Raw genomic sequence first — 26,913 nt, forward strand, 5'->3', positions numbered from 1 at the left:
CATTATGAAACCAGGGGCGCATTAGCACACACCAGTATGCTCATAGAGACACTCCTGCAAACTGAAACACCCCAGCAGCATTAGGCACAAAGAGGTGGCACACGCTCAGCTCTAACTGGCTCTGGGCTGATAAGCAGCAGCACACAATGGTAACGGGAGGGCAGAAACACTGATGCTAAAATCGGCTCATGTTCTGTCCAAACTCAACACAAACGGGGCCTGATCAAACAAAATTTAAACAGCTGGGAATAAACTGTGTCTGGTTCTCTGGGTAATGACTGTACAACAGTACAGCTGTAGCTAGTTTATGGTAAAAGCAAAAATAACCATGTTCAAGGTTATTTTCTACTCGGTCTCTCTACTTTTCCAATAATTGCTTGAACACAACACAGACATAAAACAACTGAGGCAATTTGCACTTCACAATATGATGGAATCCAATACTATAACACCACAAACTACAATTTCAAAAATGATCTTTTAGTTCAACCAACTTCTCAAAAACACAACATTATAAGCGTTCCAGGACTACTGCAATAAGTTGGACATATACTACAGGACCTTTATGTTTTTGTGATATTTGATGAACTAGTACTGAGCAATAAAGTTAATATGTTTGTGAGGATCAGTATTACTAAATAAAAGGCAAATAACTACTGTAGCAAAGTAAACCAGAATCAACTGATGGAATAATAAGAATTAGTTAAGTACATTTTTTGTTATTTTATTGTTCACTTTTTATATTGGTGGGAGAAAATCCTACTGAAATTGTTAATTGCCTATAAGCTTGAAAAAACAAACCAACAAAAAACAGATTTTATTTATTTGGCCATATTGCACACCCTCTTGTGAATGGACTAAAATACTGTTTGCGGTTTGTTACTTTGCTCACTCTGTGGCTTAAGAGAGAGTAGTTTGAAGAGTGACTGCAGCCAGACTACAAAGGGTCAGCCCAGCACTAATAACCAGCAAGTCCCTCAGGAAACGAGACAGTATATAAGCAATGGACTGACCTGACCTTAACAGTGCTAAAGCCCACTGTGTACGGAGAGCTCTGATGGAAGCTCATTGCTAGGCAAGATGTCTGACTGAAAAGGCAAACTGAGGGAACAAGGGATTACCTGACCATGTGCAAAATAAATCTGGTTACAGCTGCACCACAACACTTAAACCTACACAGCATTTAACCCAGTGTTACACCATAACAGGACAAGATCTTATCAAATCCACAAGGGACCATGCTCCTATATCCCTCTGAAAAAACATTTTAATCCACGTTGATCCAATTTGCTGACATGAGACATGATTAGAACTTATCAAAGTGGAAGGACTAGTCTTTTCATTCTTGAGTATGAAAACAAAATTATGAGTGGATGGCTGACAAGCCTGAACTCATTAAACGTATGCTACAGGTACATTAGTGTGATTTAAAAGTAAGATATACACAACCTTGGCTTCAGTCTAAGATGCTGTAGCTCCATCTGCTGTTTAATTTAGCAAAAATCCACCATACACACAAATTTAAAAAAAAACACAGGAACATACACACAGACAGCTTCACCTATAATTCAGAACTAGATAGAGGTGCCACTGCAGTAACTCTAAACAGCAGTTATCACTGAGATCAAAGACCAAAGTCATCCAAACCCACTATCACAGCATCAAAGGCCACCAGCTGGCAGCGTTTCACATCATGAGCAGAAATCCACAGAAAATACGAAAATTCAGACAATTTCAGCAACAAACAAATATCAGTGGGGCGAATCATTTCATAGGATAGCAATACTTCTGAACAAAGAAAAACAGATGAACTGGGCAGGGGTTTCAAAGTCTGACAAAGTCTGTTTTTTGTGTGCGATTTCTTTCTGATTTTTAAGGTGCTATGATTACCTTTTTATACACTGATTTATAATCACAAATGTATTGCGACATTTTGCCGAAGTTACATATAAACAAAAGAGACCATTTCTCATAACCACATTTCCCATAAATAATTTTCTTGCCATGATGCAAAGCAAATCTTTGCTTCAGGATTTTTCTCTGGCTTGACAACAAAGAAAGTTATTTACTCTGGTGACCATTCACTTGTTTCATCTTTTGCCATTGCCAGATTCCATTGCAACACTTTAGCTCTGTTTGAGAGGGGAGACACTCCAGGGACAATATGATGAGGGTTACAAAACCAGAGAAACTAGCTAAAGGCATCACATATACCTTGAAATTCCAACTCTCTTCTTGTACTGTATGTTTCCTTTAAAAAGGCAAGTTGTGTTAGGGTTTTAGGTACTAAACAGGTCTACACTTTACAGAAAAGATCATTCTTGGTTTGTATAATTGATCAGTCAGTGAGTGTACAATACATACTGCGATTCAACTCCAATAACAACATAACATTACACCCAAAAATTATAGTCACTGGTTGTAATGTGGACTTAATTGACCTCTACTTGCTGAGATTTTGAGAGTCACGCATTGCAGCCTACATAATTCACTATATAAGGCTATTTTCAAAGAATTAGAGATGCACTTATGTGATTCCTTGGCTATAAAATCTATTACTTAAACAGAACCATTTCTTTAATAAAATAACAGGCCATCTATCCCACTATCAATGGTATTTTGTAGCATTGACAGATAGTAAATTACCCTGACAATTACTCAATATTCTAAGTCATTCATCTTATTATAACCTGTTAATAGCTGTTGACAAAACAGTCTCAATTCAAAGTCCACTCACCCGCGTCTTCCGGTGCTTTCGACCATATGACACAGACGTCATCGGCAGATTGAGTTTGCTCAGTTGTCATGGAAGTTAATTCTGAGTACTTCTAGGACTTCTCGTCAATATTGACTTACATTTAGAAGTTGACAGTGAATCCTTGACCTTGTTTATGACCAACAGCAGTTGACAATACAATCTCAGATTGATATTCTGCTGATGAAGACTGCGCGATATGGTCGAAAGCTCCAGAACAAGCAAGTGAGTGGAACTTAAGCTGAGATTGTTCTGTCAACTGCTGTTTCCAAGGTCAAGAATGTCTCAGTATGTTTCAAGTGAAATGGATCGTACAATGCGTCGTCCAACCATGTCTTAAGGCTCTCTGTAAGAGTTTTGTGTCTTTTGCGTCTTCGTAGACTCAATGCCAAGAATTATACAAATAGGGGTAACAACACACACTTTCCAACTGTCTCTCCACAGAGGCATTCATGATGTTGCAGTTGTTCACACAAAAACTGACAGAGGTATTATTGTTAAGAATGAAAAAAGCATGAGAGAGAAGTTTGGAGCTTGGCACACCCAGCCAACTGCTGCGTGAAGTGGGTGTAGACTGTTGGATTGTTGGTCACCGTGTAAAGTCACAATGATTGTTGGTTTTGTGAACCATTTTACATCTGTCACTGGAGTGTCTCCTGTTCCTGTTTGACATGGACAATCAAAGTCCTTTTCCTGTTTTATGCTGGTTAAGCCCCATTCAGGCAGAGAAATGCAAGCTGTAAGTTGAAATACATCGAATTTTAAAGCATTTCCTAAGCCAAACAGTCGCACCCAATGTAAAATGCATGGTACAGACTGGTAGCGTTTACTAGTGTTCTTGCTAGATGGCGCAATGCTACCTCTTTTACTTTGTGTGTCATAACCTTCATTTGTAAAAACAGGGAGCCTACCTGAGTCATTGCGTAGGTAGGAGGACATGGCAGGGATGAGGCAGGACTGGCTCAGCAGCTCCTGCAGCACTGCTGGCAGTGCTGAGCTGTTGTGGGCTCTGCTGTCTGCTGAGGAGGCATCAGCACTGTGGCAGCTGCTGGAGCCTGCTGGGTTGATGTAACTTGCCAAGACCTAGTGAACAAAACAATGTAGACATACTATGAGACAAATTACTAATAAAACTGGTCCACCTTGCTTAAACTGACACACATTTCATGTTCTGGAGCAGGGCCAAACTGAGACAATCTCTGTCTCTGACCATGCTATGTCACCATGGTACACTTGGCTATAAACCAACTACTAACTCCCTGTTCGAGAAAAATGTACCTTTATCTTAATGAAGACATTTTAGGTATTTTTAAGGAGGAGAATCAACATGATCCTATTGAAATGGTTAGAGCAATCAAAGGCACATCCAGCAGTTTGGGTGCACCTCAAACCACACATCATCACTGTTCCTGTGCCCATATCAAGGGCTCTGTTCATGGTTTCTCACATTATGGCATGCCACAGGTATACAAGCTGTTAGGAAATGCAGCATAAGGCAGCACATTTTCTGAGGCGCCTATCACCTGCAACATTCTCAAAGCCTGGGAGTAAGCACTGCCTGAGAGGCATATTTCAGGGCATCAAAGTCTCTTGTAGATATGTACTATGGTAGCCAGAAAGCCCCAAAAAGCAGGACAGCTGCTGAGAAAGATAAAGGGAAAGGGAAAAATAGACACAAAAATCTAACATAATATTCTTTTTCTTTTGATGTGTTGACATGTTAACTTTGACAAATACTTTCTGAAGCCACCACATTTCTAAAATCTCGGTTTAAAAATAATGTGACATGGATAGACTTACCTGCAGTAGACACGTGACGTGTTCCTCTTCAAGCCGTTGTTTGGTGAGGGCCTGCTCCACATCCCAGCCTGAGGCTGTGGATCCAGTACCAAAACCAGTTCCTTTAGCCCAGTACAGCTGCTGCTCCTCACTGGTCCCCCCACCGTGACAACTGGATATCTGTGGCTGTCAACAAAGACATAGAAATGAGATAATGTACAGGGTTAGAAGGATGGGTTTGGGATGGGGATTTTTTTTTTATTACTTCAATACATGTGAAAGTACACATATTAATGATATTTTCATTCAAACTGACCACTTTCTTTTATTTTTTACATTTCCCTTTTATGTTTTTAAGGAAAGTGGTTGCCAGTGTATTAAAATAATGGTTGTGTAATTTGCAAAGGTTGCATTTGACTGATCAGTGAAATTCAGCACTGCCAATTATTGTAGTAGAAAAGAGAGGTATATGTTCTCAGTTCTTGAATAACAGTCATCAGCAAATTGAGTCTAAAAAATATCAATATTGTCCCTCAAAATAAAAAAAAAAGGTCAAAACCTGCTCTGCTTCATGCCAAAAAATAAGCAAATGAAGCAGTGGAATTGTTTTGATGGTCATCAAAAACCTGGATTAAAGTACTGTGTAATCTATAGGAGCCAACATGGATGAAAACCAGCAAGATCATTTAAGTAAAGAGTTGATGTTTTCTGAAACGTGCATGCCTTTGTCTCATATTTAAAACAGTAGGTGTCGAAGTCTTCTCACGTCTGTGTTCCCAATGCAGCACATGGATTGGGGGGCTCAAGGACAGCCACCACCACAGTGACAAGTCTTTGGCTCACATTCAAGTCACTGGCCCCATGATCCGTCCTCAGCTTTGACAACTCCATAAATCCACACACCAGTGATACGCAGATCACAGTTATCGCCGCAGTGCCCGCGGATAATCCGCGGATCAGGCGGACCCACTGCGGGTGGGTGAAAGATGGTGAAGCGTCTCCCCATTAAGAGAGACGCTGTGCACATTTACACATGAGGCACAGGAGCGTAACTACATTGATTACAAAAATCTCCCGACACACCAAAAGGATTGGTTAAGATCTAATGTTAATCTTCTGTGTTCTTCTACACATCCAAAAGGTCACGCACTCAGTCCAGGTTCATACAGTGAAATTGTTTGGAGTAAAGCAGCAGTCTTGCTGATAAATTCTGAGCTCCATCAGAACTGTCTAAAAAATTTATTTCAGAAGCTAAAAGTTTAATTCTGTTTCCTCTGGAGAGTTCCCTCTGTCCTGTCAAGTTTCTAACTACAGTTTTTAGCTTTGCTGCTTAAATGTCCCACGATATTTTCTGTGAAATTATTGCGCACAAGGAAACGTTTAAAATTAAAGCAGCCTCTCTAGTCATTAAGGTAAATAATTAAAGAAAACACTCTTACATCAATACAACACACAAAGAAATCACCTGGAAAGTTTGCGCAGCTCAACGATTTAAATGGCAATATAGCCTAGCCAAAATGGGCTACTGGAACAAGACGAATGGTGACAAAGAGAGGGAAGGTAGTCCACATAAAAGGGGTCTCACTCCCAGAAGGAACAATAGCAGACATTGAGGATGGTTACAAGTACCTTGGAATACCACAGGCAAATGGCAACCTCGAAGAGGTAACAAGGAAAACAGCAACTGCCAAATACCTCCAACAAGGTAATACCTCAATACCTCAGCTCAATGGCAAGAACAAGTCCCAGCCAATAAACAGCTACGCCCTGACAGTGATCAGATACTCTGCGGGAATAATAAGGCGGCCAAAGGAAGAGATACAGACCACAAACGTTAAGACGCGAAAGCTCCTCACCATGCATGGAGGGTTCCATCCCAAAACCAGCACCCTGAGACTGTACGCTAGCCGTAAGGAAGGCGGCCGTGAACTAGTGAGTCTGAGAGCCACTATCCAGGATGAAACATCCAAGATCCACAAGTACATCAAAGATAAGGCCCCAACAGATGACGTGCTCAGTGAATGTCTCAGGCAATGGGGAACAGAGGAAGAGGTGCTGGAGGAGGGACCGTCATGGGAGGACAAACCCCTACATGGGATGTACCACCGGAACATAACTGAAGTGGCTGATATCAAGAAATCCTACCAATGGCTAGAGCGGGCCGGACTGAAGGACAGCACAGAGGCACTCATCATGGATGCACAGAAGCAGGCCCTGAGCACCAGAGCAACAGAGGCCCAGATCTACCACACCAGACAAGACCCAAGGTGTAGGCTGTGCAAAGAGGCCCCTGAGACAATCCAGCACATAACTGCAGGGTGTAAGATGCTGGCAGGAAAAGCATACATGGAGCGCCATAACCAAGTGGCTGGCATAGTGTACAGGAACATCTGCACTGAGTATGGACTGGAAACCCCGAGGTCAAAGTGGGAAACACCTCCAAAGGTGGTAGAGAATGACCGAGCCAAGATCCTGTGGGACTTCCAGATCCAGACTGACAGAATGGTAATGGCGAACCAACCAGACATCGTGGTCGTGGACAAACAGCAGAGGAAAGCCGTTGTGGTTGACGTGGCAATACCAAGTGATGGCAACATCAGGAAAAAGGAACATGAGAAACTAGAGAAGTACCAAGGGCTCAGAGAAGAGCTGGAGAAGGCCTGGAAGGTGAAGGCAACAGTGGTGCCCGTGGTCATCGGAGTACTCGGGGCAGTGACCCCCAAACTGGAGGAGTGGCTACAGCAGATCCCTGGAAGAACACCAGACATCTCAGTCCAGAAAAGTGCAGTACTAGGAACAGCAAAGATACTGCGCAGAACCCTCAAGCTCCCAGGCCTCTGGTAGAGGACCCAAGCTCGAAGGATGAGACTAATAATAACTATATATATATATATTATATATATATATACCTAACCAGTTATTAGGTTTAGGGGGCAATCACTTTTTCACATAGGGCCATGTAGGTTTGGATTTTGTTTTCCCTTAATAATAACAACAACCTTCATTTAAAAACTGCATTTTGTGTTTACTTGTGTTATCTTTGACTAATATTTAAATTTGTTTGATGATCTGAAACATTAAGTGTGACAAACATGCAAAAAAAATAAGAAAATAGGAAGGGGCAAACACTTTTGCACACCACTGTATATCTTAATAGATGAATATCATTACTAATGTTGTAATGGGGATTTCAAATTGTTGTTGCAGATGGTTCCAATTTAAAGGCAGAATAAGTATGATTTTTCGATTGCTGTTTGCAAACACACGATTCAAAGTTGGCCCCTCCGTCCTGTCTCAACGGGTGAGAGAGAGAGCTCGCTAGAGAATGAATGAGGAGAGGGAGCGACGTTGGCAAGAACAAAGCAGTGAATCAGATAAATAAAACGTTATTTTTGGATTTTTTTAACGGCGGTTATGTTCTAAAGCACAAATAAAATCGGCCACAACTCCGCACAACCCTACGGGAAGGAGCCACAATGAATGCAGCTGAAGCCAGGCTTCATCTTGTCCGCTCTGTGGCCTCTATGGACTGTGTTTGAGTGTAGCTCAGCCCCGCCCTCGGTCAAACAGACCCAGAGCCCTGCACACACGGCTAGGGGTTACACGCCACTACCAGACGCTGATGCTCAGAAACAGCAAACTAATAAAAAACTAAGAAAATACAGGTAGAGGACAGCGTCTCTGCAGATACAAACACCACCACACACTTCTAGTGGGTCATAAGTGACTAAGAGGGGCTATTTTTGCATGAGTCTGTGAATAGTTTAAGAAAATCTTACTTCAAGTCTACACCTTTAAGTGAAGAAATCATAAAGGTGTCCCACAACGATCAATATTAGTTTTAATTACGCTATGCATAAATAATATTTATTTTCCAATTCAGTACTGCAATGCCCATTTCTATACCGACAATACTATGCTGTATGCCATCTACTATACGGCAAAAAACTTTCTCCAGGTTATAGTCTGCTTTTGATTACCCTCAGAGTTTATTGGTATTTATTGATATTTTTTGTGGCTTCTTTAATACCTAAAGTAAAACTCTTCTTTGGAATAATACTGATATACTGGAAAAATACTACATTTTGGTAGCAACAACTGGCACTTCCTCCTGCCACAGTCACAGAGTTCCATATCCTTTGCATTTTCTTCAGCCAGGTGCTCTTGAGGCCCTGCAGATGGCTCAATAGAAATCTTCAGTCAGTTTAATGGGCAGGACAGTCCAGGGGCGTTTGAGAGTCAATCTCTATTCATGATGATCCCCTTCCCATGCTTCTCACCCTCAGGGTGTCAATAATACAAAGGACATGTCTCTGACACTCTGACATTTCTCTCCAAAACTAAATTTGCACCTTATCATTCGGGCTGAACAATTAAGCTATTTGTCAGGGGCTCACTGGGAGATATGCAAAAGAGACCTTGAGTAAAGGCCAGCAAGGTAGAGAGGAATGATTTCTTCCCTTGTTTCTCTATTAGCGTGAACAACAAAACAATCACTTAGGCAAAGTGACAGAGTGTGTGGAGCCTGTGGTGTGGAGCCAGACCGCATTTTGTCCTCTTTTTCTTGGTCTTGTTCTCAGGCTGACTAAAAAGTTCAAGGAATAAGACATGATCCAAAACACAGGACAAGCACCTGCCTTCATTCCCAGAGTGAAAGGTATTTTACATAGATAAATATATTGTGTGTATACATGTTAAAGTAATACAAACAATTCGTCTTGCTTTAAGAAATGAAAGAATACAAAACCAAGTACACCCCTTGTTTGACCAGATCTTAATTTTTTTACATACAGTTTGTATTTTTGGATTCAGGTCCAAACCATGACATTATAGTGCAAAGTATTTGAATTCTACATATTGTGTTATGAATATGCATAGCGACTGCCCTCTACAGGTTGAAACCCGGCTATTGCAATTGAATTCTGCTATTGGCTGATTGGGTGGCAGCTTTCGTCACCATATGAGAAAGTTTGTGACCAGGCCGCCATTTTTTTCCTGCTTGAAAACGGACCAAGCACGTAACATCACTCTGATTGGTTGTAGGTCTATAAAATAGCGCCCCCTCCCAGCGCTGCCCATTTTGATACTTTTTTCACGTTCTAGAGGCATCTTTTGAATTTCCAGGGTAGAGGCACTTCAGCCAACTTCGGGCTGTGTCCGACCATTTCTCTAACTTTCTAAAAACAATTAAGTTAAATGTTGGTTGAAGTGTAAGAGGTAAAAAGAGCTACAAGTGTCACTCCTTTGGGGGACTTCACTTAAAAGTTGAAACATTCTGTCCGTTCATGTTTATGGGAAAAACGGTTTAAAAAAATCTTTAATAGTATAACAGATATGACAAATCTGGATAGACCCACACATCACCTGAAGAAGTTGAACATTTTTAAGTTTAAATGAAGTTTCTACAGTTCTGAAAAAATGTCCAGAAGAATATTAATAAAGATATACGTAAGAGTGAAACACTGTGCTTCACTGAAGAATAATTATTATTTAAAATATTTTAACATGTAGAAAAATAAGATGAGTAAGTATCTGGTGAATTCTAGGGTCCAGTTGTGTAGGCTCCAGATTCTCAAGTTTAGAAAAACATACATATATACACTAACATACACACATACTATACATTATACATACACATACATACATAAACACTTTATAATTAAAACACTGGAGCTAAGCTTTCTCAAGAAGATTAAGATTGAAAAAAAGTGTGCAAGTGTGTGTTTCTGTACTTTTGTCTTTTTTTTTTTTTTTTTTTTTTTTTTTATTAAATCAAGTTGTAGTTAAAGACCAAATCAAACACTTAGGACATTTCTGAGGCCAGTCTGGCAAGTCTTTATTTCTTCAAAGGGACAGCTGAAGGTCAGGGAACAACTGTGGTCAACTGAAAGTCTTTATGAATATCATTATAACTGTGTGTGTGTGTGCGCGTGTGTTGTGGGCCATACCTCAGATACACTGGTGCTGGCGTTGGGGTTACGGGGGGCGTGGTGGCTGAGAGCCGACAGACAGGCCAGGATGAGGTGGATGGCACCGATCTCCAGAGCCATGCGGCGTAGCAGCACGCCGTCGTCAGTGGTCAGAGGAGTGCTGCTGAACAACGCTCGCAGGACGTGGAACGGCAGCGTGGGCAACACGTTGGCTGACGGAGACTGCAGGATATGACCTAAGAGGATGCCACAGCAGACAATTCAATCAGAGGACTAAGAGCATTTTGTTCAGGTTTGGGTTTAAGAGGGATTTATTGGTTTCTCAATATCAGTGTTAGTGAATTTCAACACTGGTGCACTATCAAGAGATTTTCCACTATGACAATTAAAATTCTGGGTGAGCAAAACAAATACCTTCTAAGTTTATGAATTTTTCAGCAATGAATATGCCAAAAATTCAGATGCTAAATATGGGCAGAAAAAGTTGTCATAATGCTATTGGAAGCATTAAGTTAAACATGTGTTTTGGTTTGGATTTAATAAAAAATTTAGTAACTTCTTTGATCTATTGAAAACGAGTTGATATTTGTGTTAAAATTTGTTGAAAAATGTTCAGGCTATAAATACGTATTATATAGCATTAGGTGGAATGTATATATCATCATCTTATGACAATGTGAGTCTGCAATGAATCATTTTGCTATTTGTCGTGACCCATGCCTTGACACAAGAAGTTATTAAGTGTATATGACTGCTTAATTGAATTTCCTTAATTGATAAAACACAGTTTCCTTATATATATATATATATATATATATATATATATATATATATATATATATATATATATATATATATATATATTTGTAATACAAGATAAATTTATTGATCATTTTACAACACAGGGTTGTACAACAAGATTTTGATTGTAGTTCCCTTTATGCTACTCATAAAAACAAATGTTATGTACAAACATTATATACAGTATATTAGTGACTATATAATAAGTCATAGAAATAAAAAACTATTCTACATGGTGGAGTGCTGAGGATGAATTTAGTAGTCTCTCAGCCCGAGGGAAGAAGCTGCTCTGTAGTCTGGTGGTACGACAGCGGATACTTCTGTATCTCTTGCCTGACGGCAGCAGGGTCACTGTCTTTTAGTATCCTTTGGGCTCTGCGCAGACACCTCACCTCAGCGTTATCACTGATGCTCGGGTAGATGGGTAGCTTCTGAGCGGAGGATCTTTTGAGCGGTTTTAATCACCTGCTGCAGAGCCCTCCTGCCCTGGGCCGTACACATCCCATGCCAGTTTGTGATGTTTCCAGTCAGGATGCTTTCTATTTAATTCAGCACATGTACGGCAAGGAAACACGTGTTGTGAATAATGACAATTTGTATTCCAAATGGCGCGGCTGTGACTTAGAGGTAAGACAGGTCGTCCACTAATCTGAAGATCTGCGGTTCGATCCCCGGCTCCCCCCCAGCCCACATGTCGAAGTGTCCTTGGGCAAGATAATGAACTCCAATTCTATATAAATGCAGTCCATGTGCCTCTCCAGCAGCGGTCTGATGTGCTGCGTGACCTGTATCACTAAACAAGATGGCAAAGATACTCTGACATCAATCACTAACAAAGCCTCTCAAGTCAAGGAACTGGAAAACAAACTCAGTATCAGCAAGATATGTTCACTAAGTAGTTCAAATAATATGAATAGAAGAAGGGGCTGCAACAAAGTTAATAAATTATTAATATTCAAGAAAAAGAGTCAGACGCAAAAAATACAAGAACAGAGGAGTGCTGAAACTTAAATTTTTTTTGTGACACACACACACACACACACACACACAGTAACCTCAATCAATGTCAGTGTTGGCAGCTGTGTAGTGCTTTCAGACTTACTGCCCTCTCCATCGTCTGTGACACCCAGCACCAGGCGCAATAGACACTGGGCGTGCTTCCTCTCCTTCAGCAGCACCTCTGCGTACCCTGGCAGGCGCAGGAACAGGCCGAAAGCAGCCAGTGAGTGGGCAGGGATGGGTGACATGGTCTGCACTGAGGACGATGAAGACGAGGACGACTGGGACTGCTGCTTGTTGATGGGCGGTGGCTCGGCGGCAATTGACTCTGGCGCCTCATACACCAGCTCACCCGACTGCTCGATGGTTACCCACTCGAACTGGTCGTTGTCCTTGGGCTTCTCCTGTGTGGCGGAGGGCACCACTGGGGCACTGACCTGTGAACGACCATCCAGGAGAATACGGGGCAAACTTTAGCAAAGGTGAGAGGAATGAATATGAGAAAATGGACAGGTGAATTTATGAGAGCAGGAATTCTGCAGTGTCATGATGAGGCAAATTCAAGCCTGAGGGAGAGGAGAGACTGCTGGCTTCTCTGCTGCGAATGTAAAACGATAAACTATTTCACTTTATCTGCAAACAAAGACTGACACTGACCAACATTTCATATTCTGGATCAAAGTAAAAGCACCAGTTTCATCCTCATTTAAATCCAGGAGAAAGCCATTTGTCACTTTATAGCCTTTTAAGCTTACAAAGTGAAGCATCAAAGTTCCTTGGAATGACTAGTTTGACAATATAATCCTAACTCAAGGTCCGCTTTACTGGAGCTTTCAACCATATTACACGGTCTTCCTCAATGGATGAAGCCTGCTCAGCTGTTCAGAAAGTGGATCTGTTGACATGCCAGCTCAGTAGCTGTTATGATTTCATCTTCAGGGCTGCAACCAACGATTACTGTCATTATCGATTAATCTGCCAGTTATATTCATGATTAAAAGATGGTAAATGAACCTAGAGTTGGGACTGTTTTGTCAAAATAAAAGAGTTTTAATATCATCGTAAAAAGTCAATTAAGCATATTTGGAAAATGAGGTGCAAAAACTGCGCCATATTTAACATGTTCCCTTCACTAATATATCTGTGACGTGCGTATTTATAACAAATACAACAAAAGATTCTAATAATGTCATAAAAATATATTGGTAGAGCCAAACAAAAGAAATAGAGCAGATAAAGGCCAAAATAAAACAAGCAATTCTTAACTATCAAAATAAGTATCAATTTAAAAATGCTCTCTATAATTCAGTTGATAAGATTTTGCTGTGTGCGCAGGATATTGGACAAACCTAATGTTGTTTTTTTTGTCCTTGAACTGACAGGCTTGAGGGCCCCTCTGTTTGTAAAATTGACTTCTGTTTTTTCCGGTAAAAAAAAAAAAAAAAAAAAAGATTCCAAGGTATATCAATTGACAACACAACATACAATATATTTTAGTCTAAAACAGTAACTACTGTAGGTCCATACAGTTTAATGGACAATAAATGGCAGTGCACTTTATTGTCCATTAATTTCTTAAAAAAACAAAAAAAAACAAATGCTTTTTACAATGTACATCAACATGCTTTAGATTTCAGCCATTCTTGACCCCAGTACTTTGATCGTCCATGCATATGCCTGTGTCTGTGGCAGGCTTTGAGTCTCACCTGCTGAATGACATCAGGGTAGAGCATGGGCAGCCTCTCTGCGATAAGGGCAAGGCCACCCATGCCTGCAAAGACCTGCAGCGGTGACTGGATGGGGTTGGTCTCCAACAGGGACTCATCAGTGGCAGCGTCCAGACATTCCTCACTAGCGGTCCTTGGTTCGTCCTCTGGACAGCTGTTCAGCAAGTCACAGTGATCCACTGCAAGGAGAGCAAAGAAAGGACCTGTTGTATGTTCATGCACTGTCTGGCATCTGGGACACTTGTTAGAACTGCATTTGTTTGTAACCTGAACTCTATTGTGAGGAGAATCCCATCACTGAAATGAGAATTCTGCATTCTTCATTCACTGTTTGGTTTAATGTAGAACTGTCATGTATGCATTGCACGGTATAGTATCTTGGGATATGGAACAGATGAAACAAGAGAAAAGGTGTTGCCGATTTGCTCACACAGAGGCCCTACATAACTGAACAAAACTTTCATGTTGATACTGTCAAAATGTAGTTAGTGTTTATTTTAAAGTTTAGAACCAGGGGCTGTTTTTTCTCAGTTTGTACTCCCTATTTACAGGTTTATTGCATAGTCATTACATGCCTTAGCTATGCATGCCATATAAAAAAAATGTATGAGTAAGTTCAACTACTCAGAAATTCCATCATTTGGTATGTGAGTGATACTACTACTAGGACACTTTTTAAAAATTCATCAAATTATATTGAATCTATCATTTTATTTACAAACTTTGAATTTGTATTAGGTTTAGGGGGCAATCACTATTTCACACAGGGCCATGTAGGTTTGGATTTTGTTTTCCCTTAATAACAACCTTCATTTAAAAACTGCATTTTGTGCTTACTTGTGTTATCTTTGACTAATTTTTAAATTTGTTTGATGATGTGAAACATTTACGTGTGACAAACATGCAAAAAAAAAAATGTATGTATGTATGTAAGTAAAATATATACACACACACACAGTTTTTAGAACTATTATTATAGTTATTTTTTGAGAATAAACTAAGGATACTTTGAAGGATGATATACAAAGAGTATCTACAGATGGGAGCTTTAACAGGCCTAAGAAAACAACTCCAAAGCACTGATTCTTTAAGGCACTTCCATATAGACGTCAGTGTTCCGCTAACAAATAAACAACCAAACAGAGCAGGAGGAGGAGACAAGAACCACCCAACAACAGCTTCCAATCACCACAGACAATCTCCATCACCGGCTCTTCATTCATCAACAGGCCTTAATGTTTGCAGTTGAGGGTGCCCTTGGATGTGCTATGCGCTGCTCAAAAAGGAGAAAATGAAACACTGTCCTAATGCCCTTGTTTACACTATAACATGGCACTGAAGACAAAGTCAGATAGTCAAAATGAAACAAAGGGTCAAAGGTAAAACACACACCCCACCCCCACCAGCGCTAACCCACCACCATTTTATTGTGATGGCACGGCCTCATAGTTTTATGATTATATAAAGCGCTGGTCGATTAATACGTCATCTTCCAAAAAGCCACTCACCATCTCATACAGAGGAGAAAATCAGGCGGATGATTTCATTGCTCGTCCCAGGGGATTTTTTTTCCTACCCCACACACTCTCTCGATGAATTAAAAAGTCACTGGGATTGTGAATAAAAGGGTTTCTAACAAAGATTAACTTGCCTGAACTTCCAAAACAGGTTTAGAGAATGCTCATGTTTTCAGGAGTGCGAGGACGAGAGGGTCATTTGGCAGCTTGCTTGAGGAATAATTAAACATTACTTCTACCATATGATTTTGCTCTTTCAAATACAAGCAAAACCATATAGGCAAATGACTAAATAGTCTGTCAGTCTGTTTGCATGGAAAGAAATTAAGGTTCTGCAGAAACAACAAAGACTTCTCTCTGAAAGCTGTTGGCCTATTTAAAAGAGTACTCCACCAATTTAGCATTGCACTCCTATAACTTTGTCAGACTTGCGATTGACCAAAAAAAAAAAAGGATCAAAACTGATGCAGCAGAGCCAGAAATATCGTCTTTTTTATTCCACGCATTCTTCCTTATTGTCGTTTGATTGGAGAATTTGGGTGTGTTATGCTAGTAGCGGCTAATGTAGCCTCAAGCCACTAGCCTCATGCAGAGATGAGGAGCGATTATAGAGGTATGGTAAGCTCACTTCTATCTAACTTCACACCCCTAGATTTTTCTCATTTTCAAACTTGTAGTCTTTAGCCCCAACCTACACTGACTCAATTGACATCACTTGAGGCAATTTATCAGACTTCACACAGCTCCTTCTGGAGCCACAAAAGGCTTTATACAACCTTATCACATATGCAGTAGTACTCCCAAACAACTGGAAACAGTTCCCCTTTATGTATGCTTCAAGTGTCGTCCGACCACGACAAAAAGCAGAAGTGTTTGTCAGGCTAGACATGATGTGAGTGCGTTTAGGCAGACACCAGTCAGGGTCATTTATTTTAGAGGCAAAACAATGAATAGAACAATAGAACATCAGCATGATCTGCCTCCTCACTCCATGCAGCCTCATTCACCATAGGAAGTTGAGTCTCTCCTGCAGTCTCTTGACTGTGTTTTCCAGTGAAGAAGGTTGTCTATGTGGACACCTAAGTCTTTGTACGAAAACACCTGAATGATTGTCCGGTTTTTGATGATCTCTGGCTCATGGCCAGTCACTTGCCTCGGGTCAAGGACCATCTCCGGTGTTTTGGTGACATTTAGAATGAGATGTTAGGGTCACACCACTTGATGAAGGTGATCTCATCGTGGTACACAGAAGGGTCCATGTGTTATGAAAAAGGCTCAAAATCACAGCATCATCAGCGAATTTTATAATTATTGAGGTGTACTTTCTTGCAGTCATTAGTGTACAATGTCAAGAGTAAAGGTGATAACACACAAACTTGTGGGACCCTGTATTGCTGTGTTTGGTCTCTGACAGCATCCCATTGACCTTCACTTGCTGTGTCCTATTGGTTAAAAAAAAGAATAAAACCACCTAATCAGGGTAGTGTTAACATTAGTCCTTCAGCTTCTTTAAAAGCAGGTAGGGTTGCACAGTATTAGACGCTGAGCTAAAATCAATATATAAAATTCGAGCGTATGCTTTTGTGTTCTCAAGGTGCTTGGAGATACAGGATGTGATACAGAAGTGCGAAATACTGAGGACGCAGTCTTCAACATATTGTCATATTGAATCAAACCTCAAGTAAAAGTCGTTCAGCTCGTTTGATTTTTGGTGTTCTTCCACGGTGATAAGTTTTTTTCTTTGCAGGGTTCACAATAGTAACTGATTTAATTGTGTCCCAAGGTTTTTTAGTATTTGAAGTCTGAAAGTTCTGTTCCTTCGTTTGCCTGTGTCGTTCCCTTGCATTTGTAAGGAGTTGTTTAAGTTATTTTTGAACTACTTACATATCCTGCCCTGTCTTTAAAGGCTTGCTTTTTCCTATTTATGCAGTCTTTAATTTCATTGGTAATATAGAGTTTGTTGTTAGAATAGACGACATCGTTCTTGGCTACCACAATGTCGACGCAGAATTTTATGTAATCTGTTATGGTAACAGTAGCCTCATCAAGCTCTAGTGCAAGGAATATGGACCAATCTGTACACATAAAACACCCCCTTAGTGTCTCTTAGTGTTGCTTCTTGCAGCCTGTAAAACGGGAAACTATATAACTGAATCTAAACATCATCTTCTTTCATTGAGGGCTGTAAGCACTGTGGGTGAAGTGAACAAGTGTCTACATCCTCTCAGTGTTAATTTCATTAATGAAAACTATGACAAAAAATGTTCGTCAAGGACCTTTTTTCCATGACGAAGATGAGACGTTGACGAGCTAAAAATAGATAATAAAAACTATGATGACGAAATGTATGTTTTGTTTCTGTTGACAAGATGAGACTAAAATGTTAGTCATGGGCTATCGGACATTCACAAAATCCATGATATTTTCCCCAATTGTGCCTCTAGTCTGTCTGTCTAAATATAAACAATGCATCCCTATCATTGATTGACATGTGGTGCAGATTGATGTGACGTGTACAGACGCTGTCCCAAACAGTGAGTTACTGACAACATCGGAATAAAAGAATAGATCAATGGACACACTTTATTTATAATTTAGCAGAAAGGAAAACACAATGCACTGTAGTAACGGGAGACAGAGAGATGTCCTGTGGCAACAAATTAGGTGAGAAGAATACAACCAACCTGAAGAGACACTTGAAGTCGCTAACTGTAAATCTGTAAAAAAATAAAGTTTTTCTCACAAAAAAAGCTTTCAGTTTGCGGTAATAAATGAATGAATGAACCTGTCTTCCAGGCTAGCGTTGGCTGGGTTAATGTGTTAGCTAACATCAGTTCGCTAGCTTCGAAGCTTGTGAGTGAAACGTGCAGGGCTCGACAATTTATGTTAAAACTTGTCCGGGACAAGGGAACTTTTTGGTCGGAAGTGAAATGCTTTATCATATATTGTCTTTCGAGTGAAACATATGGGGAACAACCGTGTTGGCTTTTCAGACCTGTTAACGTGTCAGTCTGCATCACGTGTTGCTGGTGTAATGTTTATAGCCTGCGAGTGGGTTTATTTATATATTTGGACAAGCAACTTGCATGTATGTATGTTGCTTGTATGTATATACTGTATGTTTCAGGCACTAGTTTCAATTGCTTGCCAGCTATTTGCCACCTTGCTAGGTGCACAAGCTAACTAATTTAGTTAACACATATTGAGGGATGTATTGCTATCTAATGCAGTGTTAACTTTGTGAGAAATTGAGGGGACAGGGCAAATGGTGACAAACTGTTCCTAAATTACGTTTTTGCTTAGTCTTGACTCAGTCTCGCCCTGCCTTATTCTTGGTCTTGACTCGGTCTCAACCCCTCAAACCCTTGGTCTTTTCTTGATACACTCTGGTCTTGGTCACAACTTGGTCTCGGTTTAGGTGGTCTTGACTACAACACTGCTACGATGTATAAAATCGCTGGAGTTCTCCTTTAAAGTGTCCTAGCAACAGACAAGGTATAGATTATATTGATATGAAATGTCAAATGGTTGAATAGTCAGACGACACACACTGTTAACTGTTAATAACTTAACTATAATACTGTTAGGCTGGTCCAGTCACAGAGAGGTTCAGGCCCATATCTTTAAAATAAGTCTTGGATACTCGTGATGATATGATCAGACAAAAAACAGAAATGGAAATGCAAGGGGTTTCCCTTGGTTGCTGGCTCACTGTTATGGCTTCATGGGACACTAAAATGAAGTACAGTAGAGCCATCATTAATGTTATTACTTCCACCTGTGCCTTTCCTGCTATTACAATTCAAAATGTGTTCTTTGTAAAAGGTCTATTGATAAACTTCAAAATGTTGGACACAATGGGGGGAAAAAACACGCTGACGATACATTCAATTTTGTACATCAAAATAAGACGTTTATGATACTGAATTACCCAACCGTCCGTCATAAGGACAGGACGTCCACAATCCACAGTTTACAATTTAAAACTGTGGCCAAAAGGTATCTGAACAGTTCTGCAGATTCGTGCTGAGATCATCAGAACATGACACTGACGTTAAAAATGAATCTGACCTAGTGCTGACCCTCAAGCCAGCAATAATAGATAGCTAAATATAACCAGTCCTAGAGTCACCACCTCTATGCACCAGCAGTGTTGCTGTCTGGCTAAAGGAGGGTCAGCAGTTTGATCACAGCAACAACCTGTCCTGACAAAATGTCCTTCAGCAACAATGCAACATTTTATTATTTGTTTCACTGGATAAGAAAGTCAGAGTAAATTGCTACAAATTACACTATAAACATACTTCCTTGAGCCAAAATATTCAGCACATCATCCCTGGTATAACACAATCTTTCTATATGCCATTGTAGATACATGAATGCAACATTAACATCTAAAAGTCCCATAAATATTGTACGAAAGCAACACCTTAGGATCAAAAAGCTTTAAATCCCTGAGGGCTGCAAAGGTAAGTAGAGGAGTGACTATGATTGAACAGTATGTGCTCAAACCACTCCATGAGCTCTTAGACTTCAAAGCTTTTCTTTCAAAGCAACCCAAGAAATATCCCAGGTGATGTGAGCTGAGCCTTGACCAAAGTACAACTCCACTAAATCTTGACACAGGAGGAGAGTCAAAGCCACTGGACTGGATTTTTATTGCAGCATGACCCATTTAGAATGCACCTGCATTAAAATTTCGGAATTTATTTTTAATTTTTGGGTACGGAAAGTATTCAGACCCCTTTTTTTCACTCTGTTTCATTGCAGCCATTTGCTAAAATCAAAAAAGTTAATTTTATTTCTCATACTCACTCATATTTAACTCACATGCTGTCCATTTCTTCTGATCCTCCTTGAGATGGATCTACTCCTTCATTGGAGTCCAGCTGTGTTTAATTAAACTGATTGGACTTGATTAGGAAAGGCACACACCTGTCTATATCAGACCTTACAGCTCACAGTGCATGTCAGAGCAAATGAGAATCATGAGGTCGAAAGAACTGCCCAAGGAGCTCAGAGACAGAATTGTAACAAGGCACGCATCTGGCCAAGGTTACAAAAGACTTTCTGCAGCACTCAAGGTTCCTAAGAGCACAGTGGCCTCCATAATCCTTAAATGGAAGAAGTTTGGGACGACCAGAACTCTTCCTAGACCTGGCCGTCCAGCCAAACTGAGCAATCGTGGGAGAAGAGCCTTGGTGAAAGAGGTAAAGCAGAACCCAAAGATCACTGTGGCTGAGCTCCAGAGATGCAGTAGGGAGATGGGAGAAAGTTCCAGAAAGTCAACTATCACCGCAGCCCTCCACCAGTCGGGGCTTTATGTCAGAGTGGCCCGACAGAAGCCTCTCCTCAGTGCAAGACATATGAAAGCCCGCATAGAGTTTGCCAAAAAACACCTGAAGGACTCCCAGACTATGAGAAATATGATCCTCTGGTCTGATGAGACCAAGATTGAACTTTTTGGCGTTACTTCTAAGGGGTATGTGTGGAGAAAACCAGGCACTGCTCATCACCTGCCCAATACAATCCCAACAGTGAAACATGGCGGTGGCAGCATCATGCTGTGGGGGTGTTTTTCAGCTGCAGGGACAGGGCGACTGGTTGCAATTGAAGGAAAGATGACTGTGGCCAAGTACAGAGATATCCTGGAAGAAAACCTCTTCCAGAGTGCTCAGGACCTCAGATTGGGCCGAAGGTTCACCTTCCAACAAGACAATGACCCTAAGCACACAGCTAAGATAACAAAGGAGTGGCTTCGGAACAACTCTGACCATTCTTGACTGGCCCAGCCAGAGCCCTGACCTAAACCCAATTGAGCATCTCTGGAGAGACCTGAAAATGGCTGTCCACCAACGCTCACCATCCAACCTGACGGAACTGGAAAGGATCTGCAAGGAAGAATGGCAGAGGATCCCCAAATCCAGGTGTGAGCTGTACTAGCTCAAAAGGGTGCTTCTACTCAATACTGAGCAAAGGGTCTGAATACTTATGACCATGTAATATTTCAGTTTCTTTTTTAATACATTTGCATACATTTCTACATTTCTGTTTTTATCTGTCAAGATGGGGTGCTGAGTGTACATTAATGAGAAATAAAATGAACTTTTTTGATTTTAGCAAATGGCTGCAATGAAACAGAGTGAAAAATTTAAAGGGCTCTGAATACTTTCCGTACCCACTGTACATATACACACACACACACATATTTTTTTTTAAATCAAAACAACTGCTACTATTACCAACATTCCAAAGGAGAAACTGCACTAAAGAAGCCAATAGAAGAATTACTTTATAAAGAGGAGAAGAGAAAGTAAAGTATCCTTGTTGGTAACATTAATATATCTGGTAAACTGCCCATAGTTCAGTTTGCAAGCTTTTCTAGCCTACAATGCAATACAACTTTTAGCCTAGCTCCCCTTTGAGTAAACAAGTTGTAGCCATGGAAACCGATCGGAAGGCAGCACAGCACAGCTCTCAGAGCAGAGAGCAATGAGATTCAGTGCCCTGCTAAATGTAGTGTAAAAGTGTGAGCTACAGAGAAACACAACGAGAAGACCCAGTGAAAACCCAGAGGTCCTCTTCACTGACTACGCCCAACAAAAAGAAGTGACTGATTCAATCTACATCTGAAAAGATACTCTTTGCAGCAATTATGCATACAGTGGTGTGAAAAAGTGTTTGCCCTCTTCCTGATTTCTTATTTTTTTGCATGTTTGTCACACTTAAATGTTTCAGATCATCAAACAAATTTAAATATTAGTCAAAGATAACACAAGTAAACATAAAATGCAGTTTTTAAATGAAGGTTGTTATTATTAAGGGAAAACAAAATCCAAACCTACATGGCCCTGTGTGAAATAGTACGTTTTTGTTTATCAGGCTAGTTTGTGACATTGTTACCTAGGTTACAGCCCCCGTCCTTTGCACGACTGTCGGCCACACCGAACTTCTGCACCGGACTGTTCAGATTTTGAGTTTAAAAAAGATGCAAACACTTAAACTACATCAGCCAAGGAGGTTATGTTTTCGGTGCCGTTTGTTTGTTTGTCTGTCTAGCAGCAGGATTACGGAAAAACTACTGGCCCGATTTTCATGAAACTTGGTGCAAGGGTGTAGCATTGGCCAAGGAAGAAGCCATTAAATTTTGGAATGGATCCATGGCAAAATTAACTGAATAAATATTTTATGATCGCACTAGCTTCTCTGTCCACTCCTCTACATGTTTGAGGGCGGGGCTCAGCTCCTACACATGCATGCGCACACACGCACACACACACACACACAGCGAACAGCAGAGCGGAGAGGCCGCGGTGGAGACAGTGAACCAGGTGAACTGAACGTTTTACTCGAGTAAAAAGTGGAAGAAGTAGAAAAGCAATATTTCCACCTGCTTTGTCCGCAGTTGTTGTTACAACCACAGCACGCTTGTTAAGCTAATATAGAATTGTTACGAACAAACTTAAACTGTCATTTGAAATGTTATGATATATTTTATTGCCATTTCTGTCGTAGCATAATGTTGCTGTATTATGTCATTATTTTATGCCCTTATTGGTTTAGCCTGCTGCCTACATGTATTTATGCAGATGAAACTGATTTGTTATTCATTAAAAAAAGTTGATTTAATAAAAAAAAAAGCACTAACTCATTTAATCTGACTTTATTCAAATTGAGGATCCCCCCCACCCAACAGTCAAAGCTTTATTTGAAAACCTCAATAGAAGCTTCGAAAGTAAAAAAAAAAAAAAAAAAAAAAACCTTCGGTGCAGCCCTATAACCTTTCATAAATCTCCTGGTAAATATCAGTGGAGCAGGAGACCTTTGATAGATGATTTTCAAGATCTGAGCTGTGAGTAAGACTCCTGAAAAAAGGTTATAGTTAGACTACTGTTCAAAAGTATTAGAATTAAAGAACATGCCAAAGGACATGGGAACCACCAAGGGCTCACCAAGCTGCTGTGAAAACGGACTTTGGGGTGAAAAGTCCAGACTTCATAAAACATACTGCTGAGGAAGAAAGTCAACACATACAGGGAGAAAGAGAAACAGAAAGAGGCAGGGCAAGCGTGTGTGTGTGTGGGGAAAAGAGAAACGAAAAGTAAGGTGAACAGAATAAAGTGGTTTGTGTGTAAACACTACAATAAGGTGGAGGATTAAGTAGAATTCAAATGGTGAAATAAGAAATAATTTACTAGAAATAGGGTAATGCATTCTTTCAAATATATATATTAATATTTTTCAGGATTGTCATATCGTCAAGAATATTGTTATTGCATAAATACCCTGAAATATCGTGATATTATTTTGGGGCCATATCGCCCACCCTGATGTTTTAATTTATTAAGGAGAGCATATTGTGAAGGCACATTTTGGAAAATTGGTAAACAGCGACTGTTTAAGTCAAAGAATAATAAAACTTTTGCTGACTGGAATATTATTTAAACATAAGAGAATTTCTCCTCATGTACTGCAGAGCTGCAATTTTTTGGTACCTTTCTCAGTGCGTAGCCTCTTGAAGGAGTCTGTCTTGGAAAGGCCTGGGTCAGAGATGACCTTGGAGCCCAGTTTGACTGTCAGGTTGATGGACTGGTAGCCCTGTGGCAGCTTGCGGTCATACAGTAGTGTCAGTAGCTGGGCCAGGGTCATCTCAGGTGGGAGGGGCTGACCTGGAGGGGAGGACAGGGCGAACGCAAAAATTCACTTCATTAATACACATACTGCACATGCTGCTTAATTTGAGTGTTTGACTCAAACATCTTGATGTCTTGCTGCCAGATGTGAGTTGGCATGTTGCCCTTGCACTTGTGTATGTAGTACCTGGAAGAAGCTTGTGGTAGAGGTGGAAGACAGGCACACTGATGGTTTTGGCTGAAGGGTCCACACCAGACGAAGCTGTCAACTTGTCGCTCATCACGCGACCCCTTCTTGACGGAGGTCGGGGAGGGGTTGAAAGAGCTCGCTTGGACTGGGACTTCAAGCCTGATGGCAGAGACAGACAACATGGAAACATCAAAGGCCTGTTAGTCGTGTTCTCATAGGCAGAATATACAGGTTAATATTTGTTTTTGATCAAAATACAGACTTTTGTACTGAAAGCTACCAACAGCTTATATATTGTGCCAGTATTACATATTGATACATCTGATTATTGTAATACCAAAACAGTGCCATCTGCTTGTCAGGTCTCTGAAACAGATCATAGGACAGATACTCATTTAAACATATGCACTACGTCTATTATATCATAAAAACAATCACACAATTTAGTGTAAAGTCCAATCACAACGTCACATGAAACTTTAATAGGAATGCCAAAGTCAGTGCTGTAATTCTCAGTAAGTCAAAGTTACATTTGACATTTTCAAAAGGTGTGCTTCAGGTACACCATGGAGATGCATATATTAAGAATGAATTGTTCAAGCACTCTTTTAGCTTAAAACAAAAATTATTATTCTCACTTGCAACACTTTAACATACCATTTTAGACATAATGGGCTACACGACTGATCAAAACTAAAAAATGTCAACTCAATTGAAGAAGATCCCTTTATGTGGTACCAACATGACATTCTGATTAACTGGGCTGGGAAAACGTTTTCACTGTTAGTAGTGTTTGATTAACCATTTGGAATGTGGCTGAAGTTAATATTTGTGTTTGAAATCACTCATTCACTCATCATGCATCATCAATGACAGGTGAAGAGCTGTAATTTCTGTATGCATCAAATGCGACACATCACATGGGAGTGTTTGCAGAAAGCAGTGTACATGTCATGGACACTACTTCTTTTTTGTTCCATTGTGGAAATTTTTGAGGGCACAACACAGTGCAAACATTTCACACTTTTTGGCCCATGTTATAGATATACTGATGTTAAGCTAATGTTAGCTTCTCCTTGAAGGGTCCTTACATACTGTGCAAGATTGGTCTGAAAACCTCTTAGTCACAATCTGTGCCCGATGGCCCAATATCAACTTGTATGCATTTAAGATTTGTGTGGAGGCACATCATGAACTTGCGTCATCCATCTATGCAGCTCTTATCTTTTGACAATGCAGAAAATCAAAGAACAAGCTCGGGCCATAGCGCTGGCGTGTTTAAGAGGGCATCCTGTACTAAAAAGACAGCTTTGGTTTGACTAACTCAGATTGCTAAAGCGTCACATTAACTTCAGCTAAGCTTTGGAATGTATTTTTGCACAAAACTGTGGATTTTGTCACTTACATTGGAAGCACATTAGGAAGTGATCTTGTAAAGGCCAGTGTGGACGGGAGGAACAATTACAGCAAGCAAAACCTGTTTCAATGTTAATATGGGTACCTGTCTATTGTTTTAAGACAGACTTGAATAATTGTGAACCTATCCTATAATCTGTTGCTTCATGTTCTACTGACATCTAGAGACACAATCTCACTGTTAAAAGCCATTAACTGGGCACTTTGTTTTATGTCCAGGTTGTCTGAATGTTGGATCTGTCATTCATTATTCTACTTGAGAAACAAATTAGAGATTGCAATTTTAACATGGTTAATTGTACAGCCTTAGTACATGTATGTCAACTTTAGACCTTGCTTTGAAATACTTATCACTTATCAAATACTTTGAATACATATCCAAGGATACTAGATCCAAGTACCTGAGGCCACAACAACACTGTAGTTGTCCTGGAAGCCGCTGTCTGCTTTCATCTTCTCCTTCTCCTCATGATTCTTCTTCTCCTTGTCCTCCTTCTGCTCATTGATCAGCTTGGCTGTAATACTGGGCGTGTCTGTTTGCATGAATAGAAGAGAGCATGAAATCAAATGAGTAATAAAATATATTAATTTTGTGATTATTTATTGTAAAATTAAGTATTGGAAAACTTAAAACAGTAGATATTTTCGATGAAAATCTGTGCAATAAAAGAAGTACAGGCAGTAGATGATATGTCCCACACACATACACATAACAGCAGTAGTGTATCAGGCCTTCTATCAGCTATTCAAGGACCCAAGTGCTGAGCCATTCATCATGTACATAGCCGGCTAAAAGCTAACACGTAATACTGCAGCTCACAGCATCACTGCTGACCTTGATGGCCAAAGAACGTCAAAGGAATTAAAGCACAAGGGCACATGGCTGAACCACAGAGTTGACATCTGGAATGCATTGTTAATAATTTAGGCTATAATTAGAATTGCAGCTGTTATGGTTTAAAAAACAATAGATTAGAGGAATGTCTGAAAAACTAAATTAAATTGTTTAAGAAATGTTTTTATTTATTTATTTTTTTCTTTCTTATCCTGGTAATTGTCTCGGGACGCCTCAGATGTGTATTTTGCGACCCTTTGAGGCAGCTGACAATCCAAGGTTAGGAACCGCTGGCCTAGGATACAGGTTCACCAATCCATGATCTGAGTTG

The 26,913-nt window shown here is 40.2% G+C and overlaps 1 protein-coding gene across 7 annotated transcripts in view; it reads right to left on the minus strand.

The window, feature by feature from the left end:
- The window catches only part of birc6 (baculoviral IAP repeat containing 6), a 193,053-nt gene that overhangs the window by 73,747 nt on the left and 92,393 nt on the right, over positions 1 to 26,913 (minus strand). For 5 of the 7 annotated variants that reach the window (XM_044215397.1, XM_044215402.1, XM_044215399.1 and 2 more), the window contains exons 57-64: positions 26,149 to 26,280; positions 24,329 to 24,490; positions 24,004 to 24,177; positions 13,971 to 14,194; positions 12,368 to 12,701; positions 10,483 to 10,700; positions 4,556 to 4,720; positions 3,667 to 3,838 (exon numbers count right to left, since the gene is read on the minus strand). In XM_044215397.1, coding sequence (XP_044071332.1) covers positions 3,667 to 3,838; positions 4,556 to 4,720; positions 10,483 to 10,700; positions 12,368 to 12,701; positions 13,971 to 14,194; positions 24,004 to 24,177; positions 24,329 to 24,490; positions 26,149 to 26,280 — 1,581 coding nt within the window. The remainder of the gene's footprint in view (positions 1 to 3,666; positions 3,839 to 4,555; positions 4,721 to 10,482; positions 10,701 to 12,367; positions 12,702 to 13,970; positions 14,195 to 24,003; positions 24,178 to 24,328; positions 24,491 to 26,148; positions 26,281 to 26,913) is intronic. The other 2 variants (XM_044215400.1, XM_044215398.1) reach the window with 1 other exon arrangement.

Source organism: Siniperca chuatsi, linkage group LG11, assembly GCF_020085105.1.
Source record: "Siniperca chuatsi isolate FFG_IHB_CAS linkage group LG11, ASM2008510v1, whole genome shotgun sequence".
Lineage (NCBI taxonomy): Eukaryota > Metazoa > Chordata > Actinopteri > Centrarchiformes > Sinipercidae > Siniperca > Siniperca chuatsi.